The sequence below is a fragment of the Alternaria atra genome (genome assembly GCF_907166805.1).
Source record: "Alternaria atra isolate CS162 genome assembly, contig: 21, whole genome shotgun sequence".
NCBI lineage: Eukaryota > Fungi > Ascomycota > Dothideomycetes > Pleosporales > Pleosporaceae > Alternaria > Alternaria atra.
Genome location: NW_025091319.1, coordinates 77,513 through 98,742, shown reverse-complemented (window position 1 = coordinate 98,742; position 21,230 = coordinate 77,513). Strand labels below are relative to the sequence as shown.

Sequence of the window (21,230 nt, the reverse complement as noted above, 5' to 3'; positions counted from 1 at the left end):
GTTTGACGGTCTGACGACATCGCATCGAAGGTATAAGTGGGGGGACGCGATATAGGGATTAGCGGGGTCGCTAGGTACGAGGGTGCTCGTTTTTGACAAGTTTCACCGGCACTTAAAGTTTACCCTAAAGGTGTACAACATGTTGGAGTCTCTGCTATATCAGTGCAAGATACAGCGTATATCTTTAGGGTGCGGTATGTAGAGACCATTGTCTTCCTGAGTACACTTATGATCATGCGGCCATGATGAAACCACCGCAGATTGGTGTTCGCATTCAGTACATTATGAGAAGGATGTGGAGGCGGCTCAATACTCTTTTCGATTAGAATACCATGGCTCCGCCGTCAACGATGATATCTGTTCCGTTTATGTATCGTCCCGCATTGCTGCACAGCAACACTAACGGCCCTGTAAGCTCCCAAGGATGACCCATGCGACCCATCGGATTTCTGTCATTCCAGCTCTTGCGCGCCCTGATCAAGCCGTCACCATCATTAAGTATCGTGTCCATGTATCCTGGGCTCAAGCAGTTGACCCTGATACCGTAGCTACTCCACTCAGCAGCTAAGCTCTTCGCTAGCGATAGCAACGCTGTCTTGGATGAGTTGTATGCACACTGCGGCTGTGGGTAGTTCGTGTGATGCGCTGAGATACTTGCTGTGAACGTAATACTTCCTCCAGTCCCTTGCGCACGCAATTGCTTCGCGACAGCCTGCGCACAAAGGAAGGAACCTGTGAGGTTGATGTCGTGTGTGCGCCTCCATTCGTCGGCGGCCATCTCTATCGCATGTGTGCAGCCCACGACGCCCGCGAAGCAGCATAGCATGTCTATACTGCCTAGGACCTTCACCGAGCTTTCTACGGCCGACGCGATTGCCTTCTCGTCACGGACATCGACAGCTTCGGTTATTATCCTCGCATGTGGGAACTTGGCATGTAGTGTCTTGACGCTTTCGAAGGCTTGGTCTGGGTTCATATCCCATAGAGCCAACCCTGTAGCGCCGTGTTCAAGGAGCGCCTGGGCGGCTTCAAGTGCAAGTGTACCTGCGCCACCGGTGACTAAGACGTTGTTGGTTAGTGAAACGGTCAAGCGTATAGTGCAGGGGGTATCAGGTATCATATCACCCTGCAGGCGTGCACGTACTGATCGCATTGCCCTTGACCTGGAACCTGTATTGGGCTCTTTGTGCTGTAGAAAGGTCCTCTGGAGGTGATTTAGGCGCTGTGAGAGGGTTGTCTGCTGTTGACAGTGTCATTTCTGGCAGCTGTCGGTTGACGAGCGCGGCGCGGTCTTCTGCGTCTCCCGGCATTTTGATTGGATTGCTGTTTTGATAAATTTCGAATGGGAGTCTGGAGAACTTTCTTGTGTCACTCGAGAACCACTAAATGTATTCCGGCTTCTTATGAACTTGTTCGGACGACAGAAGTCCGCATGTACAGAGGGTTGGTGGAGCTTGCCCAGCTCGAACATGACGTCGCGAGGTTTGCCCCACTGGGTGCGCTTTCACCCCACCAGATCCGAGGCAGGTTTGCCGACCGCGGGGTCCATCGACCGTACAACAGCAGCAAAGCCTCTTCACCACCCCACTATATCGACATTAGAAGTCTGTCGCTTTCTGCTGCAACTGTCCGTATCGCTGATTTTCGAGACAATGGCATGAAAACTTCAAGCTCACCTTGTGTACACCAACATGAGTCGACTGATCCAGACGGTTAATCATGAGAAAGAAGCCGTCTAAGTTCGTCTCGTATCGACGATGAAATGATGCTAACAAGACTGAATGGCCTTCGGTAGATTACCCGTGATTTTTAGTGGCGACAGCACGCATTCTCCCACAGTTTTTATGCAAGTTACAAGTTGTTCCCAGTCGCTACTGCCCCTTAACGCAAGCAAGTGAGCGACATCTATGCAGCAGCGCTTCATACAACCATGCAGTATCCAACTCAACCAAACCAATCAAATCAATCATCTCTGGAAAGGGACTTCGGTCCAGAGTGGTCAAATCGTCTCTCCGCAACTATGACTTCCATTCCAGAGCTGGTCATCATCGAACAGGAAGCAAGGATCAGGTCAAGTTTAAAGATGGCACACCAAAGGAACCGAGACCCGTTGATCCATGGGGCTTACTGACCCCGCTGATGACACCTGGAAACAATGGTTGTACTCGTAAAGCAGGGAAAGACGAAAACGAAGACGGCGAGGAAGATATGGAGTGGGCGATTACGAGCTTGAAGAAAAATACGACCTCCCGCAGTGGGCGCTTATCAAAACAAATCCAGCCACCAGGAGATCCAATATGGTAAGACATCCCATCTAGACATACGGCGGGAGACGGAAAGCTTTGGAAAAGAGCTCATGTTGTACGTCTTCTTAGCCGCATTGCTCCATGGTATGTAGACGCACTGGGACGAGTCGAAGAGGGGCGAGGCGTATAGCTGTCGTTGCCCACAACAGACAGTAAGTGACGCTTGATGGAATGAAGTTCACATCGTCGCCACACTCTCCCTGTCTACTTGTATCTGGATGCCGTTACACACTCCGTACTGGGCGTACCTCGTACTAGGGCGAAACCAAACAAGTGTAGAGGCAAGAAACAGCGCTGCTGGCTACAACAGCATGTTTTAGGAAAAATAGAGATATTCACTACCTTTGTAGACTCCTGGGTTATACAGTATGTTCACTACACTCGTGTTCAGCTTCATTGTAGTGGGATAAAGTTTAGTCTATTATCTAGGATCGTTCAGTCTTTTCTGTAGATGGGGTAGGCGGATCGGAGTACCTAAGCGCCTGGGGCGTGTTCCAAGTGCCTTCCGAACCAAGCCGATGGCCATGTCAGCGGCGGCATCGCCGTGAATATATACAGCGGCAATTGCAGATGATAATCGTGGCGAATATAGTTGTTTCAAATACACATAGATCCCAGTCATCCTAGTGTAATGCGTGATGCATCCAAGATGCGGGGTCTCCACATGGCGTACCTTCCACTAGTGACAGCTTGGTCCGCACCATGTAAACGTCAAAGTTCCCGATCTGCATTTCATGATCAAGGCCGGCAATTCCGAATACTTAGCTACGCACTCAAAACTTTCATTCTCCAGTGCATAAAATGGCAGATGAGGGCGGCTTGGTCAGACGAGGTACAAAAAGGGCAAGAACACGACACGGGTTGGTATCGCTCCAATCAAGCCAAAACTATCGCAGTTAATTGACGCGATTCTCAGGTGTATCAACTGCAAGACGAAAAGACGAAAGTGCGATGAAGCAAAACCTACCTGCGGCCGCTGCAGAAGCAGAAGCGAAAAATGCGAATGGGCCTCTCGCCTCACCTTCCGTGCTGAAAATGCTCTAGGCGTCGAACCATCATCGCTGCATCGACCACCAGGACGACCACCTGCGCGCTTCAGGATCAAGGATGTTACAGCGGAAGTAATACGCGATTACCAGCATTATGATCCAGGAGATGAGCTTGATGTATCGGATCAGTCCGATGCTCAGCAAGCGAATGCCACTAACGACGTATCGCCGTCTACGGTGCACAGTCAGGGTACACCATATCAAGAACGCTTATGCTGGCAGCACAATACATCTTTCCCAACAGCAGAAGCCAACATCGCCCGTCTTCAGTCCACCGATTACGTTTCCTTACCTACTCCAGGAGATCTTGAGTCCATCTGGCACAGTCCTGTCGCCACGACGTATCTAGACGACAGCGTCTTCCTTCCAGGTTCAGCATACCTTGATGCGCACTCTACATTCCGAAGCCACCTAATTCAAGAAGTGAGATCCAACGTACCGACCCGGCAAGTGACACCCGATCCCACTCGTATTGATCATGTATGGGGACAAGTGCAAGCCTCCTACACGCCATCCCCCCAAACCCATGGCACAGAAATCCCTCCCCGCATTGATCCAGTCGACGAATCAGATTCCACAAACCTCCCAGCACCCCAGCTATCAGAAGAAGAAGAATTTGTATTATGGAAGAACTGGTTCGATGAGGTAGCACCCTGGATCGATAAATTCGACAACGATCGCCACTTCCGGCATACACTACCCGTCATAGCGCGTTCTCATGACCACCTACGATACTCCATACTCGCGTTGTCCGCACGCCAAATGGAGCGTAAGAACAACAGTAAACACACGGAGCGCAGCCTATCTCTATACCAAACAGCCATTCAACTCGTCTTACCCCAGCTACACACGCGCAGTACGCCCGTGATAGCATCATGCGTCGTACTCTGCGTACTGGAAATGTTAAGCAGCTCGGCGAAAGCATGGCACCAGCATCTCGACGGCTGCGCGCATTTGTTGGAAGCTGTGGGGATTAACGGCTTCTCAGGTGGTGTCGATCAAGCGCTGTTTTGGTGCTTTGCTCGCATGGATGTGTGTGGTGGGCTCATTGCGAGCTCTAAAACGCTTATACCGGTGGAGCACTGGGCTCATGGTATGGATCTTGATGCTGATGTGGGGCGATTCCGAGCGGATGGCGGGTATAACGCTCATGCATGCGAAGCGGTGTATCTCTGCGCTCAAATACTCGATTTGCTGTCTTTCCATTCAAATCTGGCTGGACGTGTTGGTGCTACACCCCCGACGTCTGCAGATACAGATGAAGCGTACGCAGCGAGGTGGATGAGACTCTGGTACCACTTATCCGCATGGTACACCACACGCCCTCCAGAAATGCTTCCCATATCATCCTTCACCACTTCCGCCTCACCATTTCCCAAAATCCTATACAGCAACCCCGCTGCCATGTCAGGCAACCAACTACATCACACCGCGTGTATCTTACTGCTACGACACAAACCTTCCGGTGTCACCGTCTCCCCCAAACCCAACTCAATCTTCTGGCATGCGCGCCAGATCTGTGGGATTTCGACTAGTAATGATGACCATGCTGCTTGGACCAATGCGATACAGCCATTGTGGATTGCAGGGCAGTGGATGAGTCATGAGAGTGAGCAAAAGGCGATTTTGCAATTGCTAGAGAAGATTGAAAAGCAGTCTGGGTGGAGTACGAAATGGAGGGCCGAGGACTTGAGGGAGTTTTGGGGTTGAAGATGGAGGTGGACATGAGGCTACAGTTCAGCCTTGTCATTTCAAGCGCGTGCTATCACATCGTTTAGCGCAAACCCATATTGCCTACCGCTGTAGGCGCCTGGTATATGTCAAAGTACGAGGGCTCCCAATGAGTGATGATGCAGTTGGATGTAGGAACTCAGCCTTTGAGGCTCGGCGTCTATACTTGGAATCAATTCGCATTCACGGGCTTGGCTGCATCTTCTGGCCCCCCCGCATTCAGCCTCATAGCCTTGTCTATTGCGATAAAAGCTGTGCTTTCGTCAGGAGTTGTGACAGAATAGTATTCACCATTTCATATTGACCCATACTTGTTAGAATCAAAGCCAGCCAATATGGGTAACACCTTCGGTTTTCTGAGAAGCGAATCCGGGAGTGCTCTTCAGTTCACCGTGGTAGAAGCTTGCAAGGCTGAAGATGTCGACCTTGCTCAGACTTGTAACCTCACGTTCAGCGCGGATCACGAACTGGTTTCGGTCGGCAATGTAACAAAGGGGACAATGCTGCCGCAGCCTGGTATAGCCGGCATTGGAGTAAGTCGGGAAAGACTATCATGATTATTGCGCTGACACCGCCAGATATGGATTGCGATGGTTCTCTTCTTTTTCGTTGTCGTAATCTCCCTAATCTTCGTCATTGTCGAGCTCTGGTTCCGGACGAATGTCTCGTAAGTACTTTGGAGTACTGTTTGTTAACCAAGACTAAGCGTTGACACACAAAGTCAATATAGCATTTTCGCATGCTTCAGGGATAAGCCCAAGACGGATCCGAAGGATCCGAACGCAGATCCGGATTGGAAAGACAAAGTGCGTGCGGCAGGCCGAACGTTTGTCTTGGGTGTCGCAGACACTCAGACCATCTTCGTCGGAGCCTTCCTTCTTGGATTCGCTGGCCGGAATAAGTGTAAGCTGACAAGCTACCACTTCACAGTAGCCGTTAGTCAGATGATGATTGCTCTATCTGTAATTACACTCTCTGTCGCGCTCGTGCGAACTTACTGGCGAAGCCCATTTGCAGCAGCTTTTCGGCTATCTCTCTCCGTTGGAGCTTTCGTAGGCGTCGGTTTAACCATCTTCAGGGAAGCCAACTACGCTCCAGTTGGACCGCTTGAAGATCTGAAGAAGGACAGCGCCATTCTGCTCCCTGTGGCATGTCTACTGGAGATGAACTTACGGTCTGCGGCAGAAGAGCAAGCACGGGAGAACCAGGCCGAGCTCGGTTTCGGAGATGCGACAAGCTGGCCACCAGAAAGATACATGTACATCGTGCTCGTTGTCGCCTTTCTTGCTGCGCACATTTCGGTTCCCTTCCGCTTCGCCGAATCTCGGAAGCGTATACCGGAAGTCGTGACGAAGAGGCGTGCGGTCTTTACTTGCATGTACTGGATATTGGTACTACTCACACCTATGGTGACGTCGACTTTCTGCTGGTCCCGGGTCTACACGATGCGCGAGTGGGTGGCTAAGTCGGGTTGGATGGAGGATCCGAATACTGAGATGATAGTCTGGGATTCTGGCCAGCTGATCGCTATGGGAATCCTTATTACGGTTGTGATGAACGTACTGACTGAAGCCAAAGAGAGGAAGAAGAAAGACGTGAAGAAAGAAAGTCAAGATGAAGCGAATGAGCCGCTTGTGTCCAGAAACCCTTCACCAAACCACACGTACGCGCAGGGGTATGGCTATGAGCCGAATCGATCCTTCAACACATCAAGAGTAAGGTAGGAAGCTTTGGAATTATCTTGCTAGGGTCGCTGATGAGGTGATTGCTGATAGAGGTCGTCTTTAAACCTCATTGAGGATTTTGCGCGTCCATAATGAAATGTTTGTTTGCGCGTAATTCAGGATTCTGATGCTCCCGATGTTCGTGAACGGGGTTAGCAGAGTGGTGAGGCGCGTCGCGCTGGAAGGCGATGACGGCACCCGCGCACGGACAGTCCTCGGAGGTGACTGCGGCGATGCTGACTACTGCTTGGTCGGTTGCTCCATCATCACCGCCGCCCGAGACACGTAGAAACTGGTCGAAGGCAGATACTCGGCTTCTTCCTTATATACGCGAATTACCACATCGAGTGCACCCTCTCTTCTACGGATGGGTCACAATAGTGCCTGAACCATACCGATCGCTGCCTTGGCTGGCCTCGTCGACATTCACCATTATAACTGTTGCGCGACACATTCACGACTAATCTAATACTCTCTGTACAGACCAGCCGACTTCGGTACAATCTCAGCCTGCCCCCAGGTCGAATCAACCCTATACATATTCCGATTCGCCATCTCGCATCCGCCTCATTCGAGCACCCCGCCACCATGTTTACCAGCTTCACAGGCAACACGCGAAAGGCGCGACAAGTAAACCTCGGCGGAAAGAAGACAAATCCCTTCGGCCCTCCCGGCTCCGGTGCCGGATCACAAGCCGCTCTCGACCGTGCACAGCAAGATCGAGCGCAACGACAGCGAGAACGAGATACGTTGAATGCGGCTAAGCGGATACAGAAGGTATGGCGGGGTCATTCCGCCAGGAGAGATGTGGCAGATGAGCTACGGGGTGCGTGGGATCGAGTAGAGGAATCGAACGGCGCTTCGCATATGGTGGCATACGAATCGGAAGATGAAGCCTTGGCTCAATTACAGCGTCTGCTTCGCTTCGCTTCCTCACGAAGCGATGAGGATGTGAGAAGGATACAGCACTTTGCATCACGGCAGCTGGAAACAGTCAAGAAGCTGGGCATTACTTCGAGCGGGCCGTGGCCGTGGGCATATCTAAGGCTGCAGCGGATATTACTGGTCGCCATGCAACGGCAGCTTCAGAAGACCTCGTTAGTGCAATGGCAGCAGGTTAGAGCCTCTGTAGTCGTATTACAGTTTCTCGCAGACCAAATTCCCGCCGAAACGTCCCAGAACGCCGAACAATACTACCGCACCCTCGCACTTGTCGTATCCACGTTTACCCCAATACTCGAAGCACACAACGACGGGTCAGACATAAGTGATACCGTGGGCAGAGCGGCCATCTCACCGATGAAGCGGGTGACTGGCTACACACTAGAAGCTTATGAAGCTTTTGGGATACACTTTTTGACTTCACCGATATTAGGATCAGACTCGACGTCACCGTACTTACAAAAGTTCCGCGACTCGCTTGCCGACTCGATCAACTACAAACTCCTCGCCAATGCACTAGCAACTCTGTCCAAGAAGACGGGACTACAAAGCAAAGCCGAGTTGAAGAGCGCGTCAAGTCGATTGCGATTGCTGGGAAACTTCATCTACCTCCACCGCTACGCCCACAACTTTGACACCCTCGAAGCGTACGCCGTCCACAAAGATTTCGTAGCCGTCGTCTCTGTCCTGTTAAACTCCCTGCCAGTCAGCATTGTCGATGATGGTCATCCGATCGCCGAGCTTTCGGAAGACGGCTCCGAAGAAGACTCCGGGGCAGTGTCAAGTTTCCTCAGAGAGCAAGTTGGCTCGCTGGTACACCAGGAAGGCATTGGCAGTCTCCTAGCCGGATCTTCACAGTCACCCGAAGCTTCAGACGATGAGAAGATCGATGAAGCGCGCCAGCTTGCAAACTACGCACTCGCGTTACTTCGATTCTTTCCTCGCCGGGGCGACGAGATACGGATGTGGCTGTACATTGGCCCATCGGAAGCGTCTGGAAAAAGTACGAGGAAGCTTCCAGCGATCAGATACTTCTGGGAGGCATCGAAACGATCATCAGTGTTCACCACAATATTCAAGGATTCACGGGCAGCTATCGGACTACTGAAGCCAAAGTCGTCGAACACAAATGGCTCCGACCGCCCAGGGACATCTGGACTGACGCATCATGGTTTCTGGCAGCCAGCGCAACAACAGGTAGATCGCGATGCAGTCACCACCGACGAGTGGCGGGTCATTCTAGTGTTCCTTGAACTATATACGTTTGTACTCAAAGTTACCGATGACGAGGAGTTTTTCACATCCGGACAAAAGGACGTCTACTCTGGCCAGATTCGGGATAGTGGCTTGCCCTTGAGCGAGGTGAAGGATTTAACGACTTTCCTGAAGAACTTAGGCTTCACGCTTTACTTTAACGCAGTAGACATTACAAGCTCGGAAGAGGATACTAGAAGTAACGGTACAAGCCTCAACTACTTCAACCCGCAATTAATGGACAACCAAGCCCAAAAAGAGCATACTGAGCCATCGATAGGTGGTGTCGCGGGCTTGAGGATTGATTATGTCAAAGGCTTGGTGACTGGACTTCTTCGCATGGTATACGAACGGGACTCGCGGCGCAAGTTTTTGCCTTCAGATCACTGGTTGATGGTTTCGCGGTTCGACATGACTGGGTTCATTCCGGCTGTAGTTGAAGAGGAGGAGTCGCGGCACAAGATTCAAGAGGAAGACGCAGACGATCACGACGATCTGGAAGAAGAAGAGTTTGATGATACACCACAACTCATCGGCACTAGTCGGACGCAACAACAACGGCGCTTGGAGAAACTACAACGGCAACAACGCAAGGCCTCGCGGAGACGGTACCTGCAAGCTGTGGCGCCACGTCTCGAAATCCTCCAGAACATGCCATTTTTCATACCCTTCACCACTCGGGTCCAGATCTTCCGCGAGTTCGTCAAGCTCGACATGATCAAGCGAAGAGGATCTGCTGATCCTGAGTTCTGGCGGTTCCGGACCATGCAGCAGCCAAACGCACGAAGTCAACTAGAGAAACACACAGCAAGGATCAGGAGAGAGAACGAATTTGACGATGCTTTTGAACAGTTCTATGAGTTGGGTCAAGGCTTGAAGGAACCAATCCAGATTACCTTCATGGATCAATTCGGCGCTCCTGAGGCTGGTATCGACGGTGGCGGCGTCACCAAGGAGTTCCTGACCAGTGTCACTAATCGAGCGTTCATGCCAACGGACTACATCGACATGTTTGTTGAGAACGACCAACATCTGTTATATCCAAACCCTGCAGCAGTCGAAGAACACAAAGAGGCTCTCCGACAGGCTGGTCTACGTGAGGGTTCGCAGGAGTATCGTGCTCAAATTACTGAGCTGCTGCAGCGCTACGAGTTCCTTGGACGTATCATCGGTAAATGTCTCTATGAAGGCATTCTAGTCGACGTCAACTTTGCGCCGTTCTTCCTGCGCAAGTGGGCGCTCACAGGTGGCACCGGCTCCGCCCCCAACGAGTCCGGCTACCGTCCCACCCTCAACGACCTCCGCGATCTAGACGAAGAGCTGTACCAAGGCCTCCACAAGCTAAAAACCTACCCGGGTGACGTGGAAGACTTCTCGCTCAACTTCACCGTGACCGACACTGTCATCGTAGATCACACCACCTCGCCCAAGAAAACCAAAGCCATCACCAAAGACCTGAAACCAGATGGCTCCAATACTCCTGTCACCAACCAAAACCGACTTGTCTACATCAGCTACATGGCTCGCCACCGTCTGCAGAACCAACCCTACGCCCAAACCGCCGCATTCCTCCGCGGCCTCAGCACCATGATCCAACCCTCTTGGCTCTCCATGTTTAACCAATCTGAACTCCAAACCCTCATCTCAGGAACCCGCACCTCCATCGACATTGAAGACTTGCGCAAGAATACCATCTACGGCGGTACCTATGTGATCGGCGACGACGGCCTTGAACATCCCACCATCCAACTCCTCTGGAAAGTCATGAAGGAAATGTCCGATGATGAGCGGCGTGCGGTGCTCAAGTTCGTTACTAGTACACCCCGGGCGCCGCTGCTAGGGTTTGGCACGCTGAATCCGAGGTTTAGTATCAGGGATGCAGGGAGAGATCAGAGTAGATTGCCGAGTACGAGTACGTGTGTCAACCTGTTGAAGTTGCCGATGTATGAGGATGAGGGTACGCTGAAGGAGAAGTTGTTGTATAGTGTTTTCAGCGGGGCTGGATTTGATTTGAGCTAAGTTGAAGCACTGGGCGTTCAGGCTTGGGTATGTGGTATGCAGCCATAGCTAGATGTGGAAGTGTGGGAACTACATACGATGAATAAGACTTCAAGGTTGATAGGTTTCGGTTCATAGATCTGGATGGCAGTGTATTAGGAGACTTCTCTAAAGCAGGCCTGCTACACGCGATATACGTTTAACACATATATGCTGTTCTTCTGTTAGCGCCATTCCGATTACCTTACTAACTCTTATTGCATGCGGTAATGGGGAATAGAGTTGCTTAAAACACTTTGGGATGGAAAAATGTGCAAGGAGACGGGCAAGAAGGTAGTGTGGATGGTCATTGATGGGTTGCGGAGCTTCACAAGTGTCACGTTCCCAAAGTAATAATTTGATCAGCTTCGTCGGTCCTCAGTTGGATACATGTTTGCTTCTATGTCCAACTGTATGCATGTCTTAATTGCCTGCCCATGACTCTTCTAGCAAGGTTTTCACACTCTTCGTATTGATATCGGGAAATCTTTCGTTCAAGGTTCCCTCGCTCTTGAAATCGAAAAATCCGTTCTCAAACATAACACCAAACATCGCGCACATACGCTCGAGCCTCTGTTGCGGAAAATGTGGGTACAAGTGTTTCTGGCTGGGCAATGCTGTTGAACAACCCTCCTGTAACGTCATCAACGAGTCGTGCTTGACGTCAAATTTGACTCCCTTCACTCCCTCTGCTAGATGGAGAAACTCATTCCACGTGATTTTGTCGCCAATGATGACCGACTCCTTCTCCCATCTAGGCTGTGAGAGCAATGCAGCAATAAATCTCCCCACATCGAAGCTGTAGGTAAACACAACGGGCACATCTCCGGATCCAGGAATGGCGGCAGCGTTTCCAGCCATATCGATTACTCGGGGTAAGTTACCCAGATATGATCTCACCTTCGGAAACCCGTAGTAGTCCAGAAAGATACCGTTCGATACTGCAGTGTATTCTAAGGATGTAGTTGCGAGGACTTCGAGATAGCCGATCTTTTCGCCTATCGTAGGGAGGATAGCTGCCGCTCTGAGAACGGCATTAATATCTGGCAGGTTTAACGAAGTGGTAAAGTCAGAATACTTACTCTGGTGAACAGCTAATCCCCCAGACACTAGGGATGTATCGTGTAGTCTTTCTTGAATCCTTCGATGCTTGAATAAGCGCCAGTTCTGAGTCTGTGCCGAACGTGGCGCCCAAGGTGGAGATGACAGTGTCAATGTTGTTGGCATCGAGCAGCTTGACAACACTGCTAACATCGTTGTAATCGGTGGCCAAAATTTCGGCTCCAAGTATATTTGCGGTTTGCGGATCAATCTGAAGTTAGCACTTAGAGGCATTCCGATTTGTGCGTTCCTGGAAGATACTTGCCTCGCGGCTCAGAACGAAGACCTTGTAGCCCCCATATGCAACTAGCTCATCGACAATAGCGCGACCAAGCTTACCCGTACCGCCAGCAACTGCGACAACACGGGAACCCATCTTCTATCGTGCTTTCAGTGGGAAAAAATGTGCAGTCAAACTAGCTCGGTGCTACAATCTGACGCGAGGAACCGATTCGCCTTGATGCTCGAAAACCGTTTAGCGATGAGCAACAAAGATATTGTAAGATTGAGAAACATAGTCACACTTGGTGAGTGCTTATGAACCTATACACACTACCCCGTTAATAAAATCGTCCAAAACACAAGATTCACTCGGGAAGTAGGAGATCTCCGTATTGGTCAGCTCTCGCGCAGGAATGTTTTCTCCCGACCGATGCTTACAACCAGAATTATGGACTTTAGATCTGTACAAACCGAAACTAAATCTTCCGTCGGTATTGTGGCTGAATAAGATATCGTTAGCAATGGACGAAGTGATCAGAGCGCGTGAAAGCGTGTGTACAGCAGTTAGTCCGTAATTGGCTTAGTGGCGGTACAAGCGCAATAACCCGGAGGCTTGAGAACTTCCCGCGCCTTCTTGGCAATTGCAGGCCAGGTACACTCAGGAGCCAGAACATCCTCGCAGTTTGCCACCGCCATCACAGTTACCACCCGTCGAGCAAGCACTTGGTACAATGCGACGAATTTCAGAGAGTTGTCGATTATAACTTAGGGATAGACGGAAAATGTTAGCATTTTCGTTATGTTCGACAACCTTATCTGAGGCTAGTGGTTTGTCAGCCGTTTTCACTTCTCATTTGCGCACTCCTTCCGCTGTGCGATTCCGCTCTGGCCTTGGCTTCCTGGAATCTGCCCAATCGGATCAAACTGTGCCGGATCAGATTCGTCCTTACACTGATTGGTCAAGATCATATGGTGCTTACTCTTGCTCGGATTCTTGATGTTGCCCAAGGACCTCTTGTCCGAGACCGAGCAGCGAGACAGTTGGATAATCAGGCGGACACTTTTCGTCGCTTTCCGAAGCAACAGTATGGAGCTGTATTGTCAGCTTGATCCATTTACTATGTTTGAGCCTATGTAGCGATCCCTCTTAAATATCCCACGTTGGTACGGCCAAAGGACATTTATCATCTTCAACACTAACAACCTTCCACTTACACTCCAAACCATCTTCCATTCAGATTCAATATCGCATTTAAACAACCTAGTTGCCCACTCGAATAAACTATCGACATGTCGTCCAAGAAGATCATCACTGTTTTGGGTGCGACTGGCAACCAAGGAGGTTCTGTCATCGCAGCTCTTCTGGCTCACCCTGAGATTGCCTCTCAGTACTCGATCCGCGGTGTCACTCGCGACACTGCGAAGCCCTCTGCCAAGAAACTCATATCTGATGGCGTAGAGCCCATCAAGGCCGATCTCAACGATCCTTCATCTCTGAAAGCTGCGTTCGATGGTGCGTTCGCTGTCTTCGCCGTCACCAACTACTGGGAGACAATGTCCAAGTCGACCGAAATCACACAGGGGAAGAACATTGTGGATGCCGCCATTGCCACCGGGGTCAAACATCTTATCATCTCCTCGCTTCCCGACGTCACTGCCCTGACAAACGGCGCTCTTCCCAATGTCGAGCATTTTGACTCCAAAGCTGAAGTCTCCGAGTACGCAGAGGCCCAGAAGTCCAAGACAGGAATGTGGGTCACTCACTTCATGCCTGGATACTTTATGCAAAACCTCAAGAGCACTATCAACAAGGACCCACAGACAGGTGCTTCCATCATGACCATCCCCTGGGACGAGACTAGCACCCAAGTCCCGCTCATCGACATCGTTTCCGACGCTGGAAAATACGTCGCTGGTGCCTTGGTTCTCGGATCTGCTGCCGATGGTGCTAGGATCCAAGGCGTTTCGCAATGGGCGACTCCTGCCGATGTGGTCAGTACCATATCTACGATCACGGGCACCAAAGTCACCTTTGTGGAGGTACCCAAGGATGTATGGGAGGGGTATTTGCCGCTTCCACCTCACGCAAAGACGGAGCTTGGCGAGAACATGATCTTGATCAAGGACTACAGCTACTTTGGGAAGGACGCTCCTGCTAAGCAGCAAGAGCATAATTTGTACATTGAGGCTATACCTGGTCAGAAGTTGACTAGCTTGGAGGATTTTGTTAAGAAGAGCTTCTAAGAGCAGATTAGCAAAGCAGTAGTAATAGTAGTCCTCGCGTACAGCAGCCGTAATATCTTGCCCTGAAGTTTGACTAGCAAGACGTTCTATAATAGCATAGAAGACACACTTATTCTCTCTAGGTTACTATCCAATAATGCAAAGACATATCTCATGATTCTTGAACCTAATATGTATGACCTGGAGGTGCACATGGAGCTCTGTCTATACCAGGAGATATATATCATATGCCCTAAATACCTGCTGGTACCCAGAAGTCTCTCACTTGAGATTACCTCCCCTGCCGATAGCCGATTTGGAAACCTTGAAGAAAAGAGACGTACAATTCGCCAAAGATCGCACCAAGGGGCCGGAAGTGTCTATTGTCACACGTCGCAATCGACAACCTAACACTTAATACAGGGTCATGTGCAATGTTGGTAGTTCAGCCTCCCAACATTGTCCATTAAAACATCGCACTTCTACAGTCCCCATAGCTCGTACGGTGTCACATCCACCACCTTAGCAATGTTACACCTCTTTATTGCATTCACCTCGCTTTGAACCACTGATCTTAAGCTGTATAGAAAAGATCGCTGACTTGGCGGTGCAACTACGCAGCCGCGATGATGGCATACCGACAGACAGTAATGAAGATCCTTGCGAAGAGTCCAGAATCGCACTCCAGGAGGCTGTAGTGGGGTTGGAATGAGGTGTCATCGAGACACACTTGTGCGATGAGTTTCATGTGCTCGTACCAGTCATACATATGTTCGACTATTTTGTGATTATACTAGATGCACTGGACCCATTTCAGGCTTTACCTTCCGCCATAGTTCTTGGTTGCCCTTGGTATGTACGAATCTCCTAGCATCTCCCATAAGGTTTCAGAGGCGAAGCTCAGATAAGGTCCCGTATCAGCTTTTCGACATCGTTCTGATAAAGCAAAGGAAAAGGCGACGTGGATAAACATAGGAGCAGAGTAGTCTCCCGTGCAGATCAAAAGGCACTATTAACGTTTATTTTGTGTGCTGATGCTAAGAGAGACTGTGTAAACGTTCTTGTATGGTCCTACCCGTGTAACGACAACAAGCACCATAATCATCATGTTCAATAACAGTTTGCCCTGTGTTATTGGTCGTACTTGCATGCGACAGTCATGTCACTCTTGTCAGTATTAGAAGACGGAGATGGCTTAACACATTGATCCTTATCTTCTTTCTTATCTCCCTCCTTCTCCATGATCATCAGTTTAGTTCTTCCCTCTACCCTCTCATTCATCCCTTCACATTTCCGTATCACCATCATCCATGCCATTGAACTTGATCAGAGTAGCTCTTTTCGCTTCTGGAAGCTGATTCATGCTTACTATTGTACAATAAAAGTCCCCCCAACGAAGCGAGGAAAGAGGCCGAATGCAACGCCATTCACCTGTTTTCATAAACATATGCTCACCACTCCCCTGCCGACTACGCAGGCAGAGGTGGCCCAGGCGGACCACTCCCATCCCCCCCATTACCCCTCGGTGGCGGTAATATCGCTGTGGGAAGTGGGTTATCTGGAATCTTTATCGGCGCATTAGGCATCGCCTTAAGCCGTCCTGGCAGATCCTCTCCCTTGATGACCTTCAATATCTCGTCCTTGTCCAACGTCTCATACTGCACCAGCGCATCAGCAAGCTTATCCAGCTCTGCGCGCTTACTCAGCAGAAGCTGTCTCGCACTGCTCTTCGCCTCATCAATCAACCTCCTTACTTCGTCATCAATGAGCCGTTTGGTTTCTGGTGATACCATTTCGTAGTTGGATTTGAAGTCAACATTGCCTAGTTTGTCGGAGAAACCGCAGGCGGTGACCATGTTGTAGGCTAGGGATGTTGCTTGCTGGATGTCGCCCGAAGCGCCGTCAGCTACGTTGTCCGCACCAAATACGATTTCTTCGGCCATCTTGCCGCCCATGGCGACTTGGAGTTGACGGATGTATTGTTTGCGAGTGTGGTGGTGGTCTTCTTGTGGGAGGAAGAATGTGATACCCGCGGCGTGGCCTCTGGGAAGAATGGTCGCCTTGTGGACGGTGTTGAAGCCCTGAGTGAAGAGACCGACAAGCGCGTGGCCACCCTCATGGTAAGCAGTGTGGATCTTGTCTTGAAGGGGGACGGCGCGGCTCTTCTTTTCAGCGCCCATGGTGATCTTGTCCTTGGCCCATTCCATGTCGTTGAGTGAAACGAACTTTGATTGGAGTTTAGAAGCGCGGATAGCTGCGGAGTTTGCGAGGTTCTCTAGCTCAGCACCGGAGAATCCTGGGGTACCACGGGCGATGGAAGAGAGGTCAATATCAGGAGAAAGGCGGATCTTCTTAGTGTGGTACTTTAGGATAGCAAGTCGGCCACCCACATCGGGGAGTTCAACCTGAACGTGGCGATCGAAACGTCCAGGACGAAGTAGAGCTTGGTCAAGAAGTTCAGGGTGGTTAGTCGCAGCGATGAAGATGACACCAGTGCTTTGATCGAAACCATCGAGATCGTTGAGAAGCTGGTTGAGGGTTTGGCGGTGGTAGTTGGCGTCGCGCGACTTGCGCTTTCCACCTATGGCGTCAAGTTCGTCGATGAAGACAATGGCAGGGGCCTTGGACCGAGCAGCTGTGAAGAGTTCACGGACACGCTTTGCTCCGACACCGACGTAAACCTCGTCGAACTCAGAACCAGACATGTAGAAGAAGGGAACACCAGCTTCTCCCGCGCAAGCACGAGCAAGCAGTGTTTTACCAGTACCAGGAGGGCCGACTAGAAGTACACCTTTGGGCAACCTGCCACCGAGCTTGTTGTACTTATCAGGGTTCTTAAGAAAGTCGACAACATCCAAGAGTTCTTCCTTGGCCTCGTCGCAGCCATGGACATCGCTGAAGCGCGTGGTTTGCTGCTCAGGGCGGACTTCAGCAGTGTTACCGCCGCCGACCTTCTTGAGGACACCGCTGGTCTCGACGAAAAGCGTGATGAGAATGAGGGAGACGTAGGCAGCCAGAGCGAAACCGCAGATCCACCGGACCCACTTGAAGATGACATTCATCAGAGACTCTTCCACAACAACGTAAACCGGGTCTGCCTTGACGCCAGTGCCGCCCGTAGTCCTAGCGACCTGAGCATTACCGGCATTGGCACCGACAGCCTGGGTGATAGCCTGCCGTTGTTGCGCACTAAGACCTGATTGTTCGCCGCCTTCTTGTCCCATTTTTGCCAAAGCGTTGTTATACATCTTATCGATTATAGCGCTTGTGGCAAAACGTCCCGTGTTGTACCGATCGATGATGACTTGGTGCATGTCCGCGCGCACGAGTGCAGAGTAGAAGGAAGCCTGAGACGGTACGCTGTTGGGGTTGGCGTTCGCAGCCTGTTCGAGCCGAGCGAGTTGGTCGTAAGATGGTTTACCGAAAAGCGAGCGCTGTTGGACGAGATTCAATCCGAGCATTCCGGGCTTTGTCAGGTGGCGGATATGCGACAGAGGGCCGTTGCGCGACATGGTGGAGTATTGCTGTGTCTTGAGAGAACCGAAGGGCGAGGTCATGGCGAAGGGGTTGCACAGTCCGACGCGCGATGCTGCAGAGTATCAGTATGTTTTGCCATGTTATTCCTCCTTGGCGACTAACCTGTAGATGTGCCAGACGTGATAGATATGGATTGGGGAGCCTGCGAGAACGACGTTGCTGAGCGAAGCATATGCGCGCCAGCTATGGGCATAGACTCAGATGCTTTGATAGTAGAGAGCTGTCTCACACCGGCAGCCACGGGCTTTCGCCCGAGGGCCTGCCACTGGGATCGCATGACAGTAGACATGGTGGGCCACAGGTCCAAGGTGACAGAAGCGATGTTCTATATCTTTGTCAGTAGGGGTTCAATGACGCGATGTCGGAACTCGTGGCAAAACGTACCTGCACAGCGCCGGCCGCGTGCAAGGCCAGATCAGGAGATTAAGCAGCGGCAGAGGCCGCAAAGTCTATGTAGAGTACCAGATGTAGGGAAAGAAATGAAAGCGCGTGGGCGTTGGTCAAGTCGTGGCGGTGATGGGCCACTGGTTGTGGATGGTGAGGCACCGTATGGAAAGCGGCAGAATAGGCCAGTGCTCAGATGGATCGTCAATCCGAGAGACCCTTGCATATGTCCGCTTGGCGATACATCTGACGTTGCCGCCGTGTCGACATCGGGGTGACATAAGCACTGCCAAAACTTCACACTGCTCTCGCTCGACTAACATGGTGCCACCTGTGCGGCCGTATCTTTAGTCCCATTGCGAATAGCTGAATGACGTAGGTGAAGCAAGTGTAGCCGACGGACTTAAGAATCCTAAATACTCATCTTTCCGTGTCGCAGTATACGCGTGAGCTTTGCAGCGCAGTTTAACTCAAGGTTGGAGAAGATGCAGTTCCCAGACAACGGTGCACCTCGGCTGGCGGGGTAAGCAGCCTCATAGCGCACCGCATTTCATGATCACATCACATACATTATCTCACGGATCATACCACTGATATACGACCATGACTGCTCCAAGGTGGAAGAAGCTGTATGAATATGCAGCATGCGATGTACGCTTACCTCGTCTGTACCTGGGCTTGTAGCTAAACTCTCGTAGCTCGCTGATGGTCTACTAAAGCTGCATGTCCCCGGTGCAGGCTTCCTCGCCGACATCAGTACGATCCACCTAATTGATCATGATGTCTTATAAGTTATTGACTCTCTCTCCAGGGCCGCTGCTTCATACAGCCAGCATCCCAAAACTCGAACCCAGAAAGGTTCTTGCGCCTGCGTCGACGTTTCTAATGATTCCGAAAGCGACAAAGTCTTTCCCGACCCCACCCAAGATGCCGGATGGCATGCCAGCTTCCAATCTTTCAGACTCTAGGCCGTATGCAGATTACACCGAGAGCGGCACCATTGTAGTTATCAGCCAGCCTCCAGGACAGTCGTGTGCAGTCGTTGGAGGCATCATGGCAGCTCGTATGCAGCATCTCGGCGCAGAGGGCATTGTCGTCGATGGTCGGGTGCGAGACATTACTGCTCTGAACCAGACGCAGCTTCCCATCTGGTCCAAGTCGACATCTGTCATAGGCGCAGGAGCCGAGACCAAGTTTCATGCACACAATGTACCCGTGAGGATTGGCGAGACGGTGGTTGAGGCCGGCGATATCATCATGATCGATCCCTTCGAGAATGGCGTGGTCGCGGTGCCACAGGGCAAAGTGGAAGAATTGCTCCAATTACTGCCTAAGCTTGTCCAGGCGGACGAGAAGGTGACTGCGGATGTCGGGCGCGGTGTTAGTGTGGAGGAGGCGTTCAAGAGGCACAGAAACTAGTCCAATCACCCTGTACATTGAAGACTAGTTGCCAAAGACAAATTGTCGGATGTTGTCGTGAATGTGCATGAGACCACTGAGATGGCTTAGAATTACATGACGCCGCTAACCTCAGGCGTGGCCCGTGCACTGCCCATTTTCGCGATGCCGGGCATGACACCTCTCGCAGCTCTCCAAACCATCTCCCAACTCCTCCGCACCACCCCCATCCCAACTCGAGGACCCCCAATTGCCCCGGAGCATTCACAATGGGTATCACCGACTTCTTCACCGACGTCTGGGAGACCTTCTCCCACCCCTCGGCCGACGCCGATGGCCAACCGCCTGTCCAAGGTGGCACTAGCACCCAGTCACCCGCTTCCGGCACCGACGAGGAGAGCGGCGAAGAGGCCGAGGTCAACAAGCAGGATGCGAAGTCAGGCGGCGACTCTGGAGAGCAGGGACACAAGCCCACCGGTCAGATGAAGGGCGATGATGAGGACGAGGAGCCTGAGGAGGAGGAGGAAGAGGAGGAGACGCCCGACCCCAAGGAACAACTTGAGAAGGGTGAGTTATCCTAGGACCCACAAATGGCCAGCCCTTTGCTTGAGAGGCCAATTGTGTCTCTAGAGCGCAACGGTCTAGTTCGGACATATCCATGACAAGTCCAACAAGCCCAGAGCACCGGATGCATAGAGCCATTGCAGAGAGGACCGTGGCTAACCACCTCATCCAGAATGCGCTGAATCAAAGGAATGCCACGGCCCCAAGCACCACTACGACGAGTGCGCCCAACGGGTAACAGGCCAGATTGAGAACGACGGCAAGGCCAGCGAGGACTGCGTTGAAGAATGTACGTCGGCAGCCAACTCCGCACACGGACCATGACCTCTAACGAGACTACAGTTTTCCACCTTGCTCACTGCGCATCCCAATGCGCCGCCCCCAAGCTTTTCGCTCAGCTCAAGTAAACTGACCCCAGCCGATCCTCGCCCTGCTATAGCGAATACCCGTTTGTTGGTAGAAATAGTTGGAACGTAGCCCTTTCGGAATGAATGCAAGCATCAAGACATATTACATGCATGGATGACTGTACATACTAGAGTCGTGTTTAGAATATCACTGTACTTCTATCTCAAGTCGAACGGTTGCACCGTGCGAACGATGCAAACTAATATGTTAACCGTCTGCGGACATGAACCCCATTACGAAAATGACAAAGCCGAGCCAAGGAAACCGTGTCCGTCTCTTCAACCCGAATCACCCTGACAAGCAACCCCCCAGCCCACAAAGAGAGAATCCCTAGTCATCGTCATCATCAT

The 21,230-nt window shown here is 51.3% G+C and overlaps 9 protein-coding genes across 9 annotated transcripts; 6 read left to right on the top strand and 3 right to left on the bottom strand.

Annotated features, from left to right (window-relative positions):
- Positions 1-322: 322 nt before the first annotated feature.
- ALTATR162_LOCUS480 (uncharacterized protein) lies at positions 323-1,310 on the bottom strand (the record flags this gene model as incomplete). The annotated part of the gene is made up of 2 exons (XM_043308074.1): positions 323-1,059; positions 1,145-1,310. The coding sequence occupies 2 exons, from the start codon at positions 1,308-1,310 to the stop codon at positions 323-325; spliced, it is 903 nt and encodes a 300-aa protein (XP_043164009.1).
- Positions 1,311-3,107: 1,797 nt separating this feature from the next.
- Positions 3,108-5,065, top strand: ALTATR162_LOCUS479 (uncharacterized protein; the record flags this gene model as incomplete). Its single annotated transcript, XM_043308073.1, has 2 exons — positions 3,108-3,138; positions 3,351-5,065. The coding sequence occupies 2 exons, from the start codon at positions 3,108-3,110 to the stop codon at positions 5,063-5,065; spliced, it is 1,746 nt and encodes a 581-aa protein (XP_043164008.1).
- Positions 5,066-5,421: 356 nt separating this feature from the next.
- Positions 5,422-6,810, top strand: ALTATR162_LOCUS478 (uncharacterized protein; the record flags this gene model as incomplete). Its single annotated transcript, XM_043308072.1, has 3 exons — positions 5,422-5,619; positions 5,665-5,753; positions 5,808-6,810. 3 exons carry the CDS (start codon positions 5,422-5,424, stop codon positions 6,808-6,810), a joined length of 1,290 nt encoding a protein of 429 aa, XP_043164007.1.
- A 588-nt stretch (positions 6,811-7,398) lies between these two features.
- ALTATR162_LOCUS477 (uncharacterized protein) lies at positions 7,399-11,025 on the top strand (the record flags this gene model as incomplete). Its single annotated transcript, XM_043308071.1, has 1 exon — positions 7,399-11,025. One exon carries the CDS (start codon positions 7,399-7,401, stop codon positions 11,023-11,025), a length of 3,627 nt encoding a protein of 1,208 aa, XP_043164006.1.
- Positions 11,026-11,466: 441 nt separating this feature from the next.
- ALTATR162_LOCUS476 (uncharacterized protein) lies at positions 11,467-12,520 on the bottom strand (the record flags this gene model as incomplete). The annotated part of the gene is made up of 3 exons (XM_043308070.1): positions 11,467-12,067; positions 12,126-12,355; positions 12,431-12,520. 3 exons carry the CDS (start codon positions 12,518-12,520, stop codon positions 11,467-11,469), a joined length of 921 nt encoding a protein of 306 aa, XP_043164005.1.
- A 1,136-nt stretch (positions 12,521-13,656) lies between these two features.
- ALTATR162_LOCUS475 (uncharacterized protein) lies at positions 13,657-14,610 on the top strand (the record flags this gene model as incomplete). Its single annotated transcript, XM_043308069.1, has 1 exon — positions 13,657-14,610. One exon carries the CDS (start codon positions 13,657-13,659, stop codon positions 14,608-14,610), a length of 954 nt encoding a protein of 317 aa, XP_043164004.1.
- A 1,448-nt stretch (positions 14,611-16,058) lies between these two features.
- On the bottom strand, positions 16,059-18,415 carry ALTATR162_LOCUS474 (uncharacterized protein; the record flags this gene model as incomplete). Its single annotated transcript, XM_043308068.1, has 2 exons — positions 16,059-18,178; positions 18,229-18,415. The coding sequence occupies 2 exons, from the start codon at positions 18,413-18,415 to the stop codon at positions 16,059-16,061; spliced, it is 2,307 nt and encodes a 768-aa protein (XP_043164003.1).
- A 698-nt stretch (positions 18,416-19,113) lies between these two features.
- ALTATR162_LOCUS473 (uncharacterized protein) lies at positions 19,114-19,929 on the top strand (the record flags this gene model as incomplete). Its single annotated transcript, XM_043308067.1, has 3 exons — positions 19,114-19,161; positions 19,209-19,266; positions 19,322-19,929. The coding sequence occupies 3 exons, from the start codon at positions 19,114-19,116 to the stop codon at positions 19,927-19,929; spliced, it is 714 nt and encodes a 237-aa protein (XP_043164002.1).
- A 248-nt stretch (positions 19,930-20,177) lies between these two features.
- ALTATR162_LOCUS472 (uncharacterized protein) lies at positions 20,178-20,879 on the top strand (the record flags this gene model as incomplete). Its single annotated transcript, XM_043308066.1, has 3 exons — positions 20,178-20,475; positions 20,645-20,761; positions 20,815-20,879. The coding sequence occupies 3 exons, from the start codon at positions 20,178-20,180 to the stop codon at positions 20,877-20,879; spliced, it is 480 nt and encodes a 159-aa protein (XP_043164001.1).
- Between the last annotated feature and the right edge of the window lie 351 nt (positions 20,880-21,230).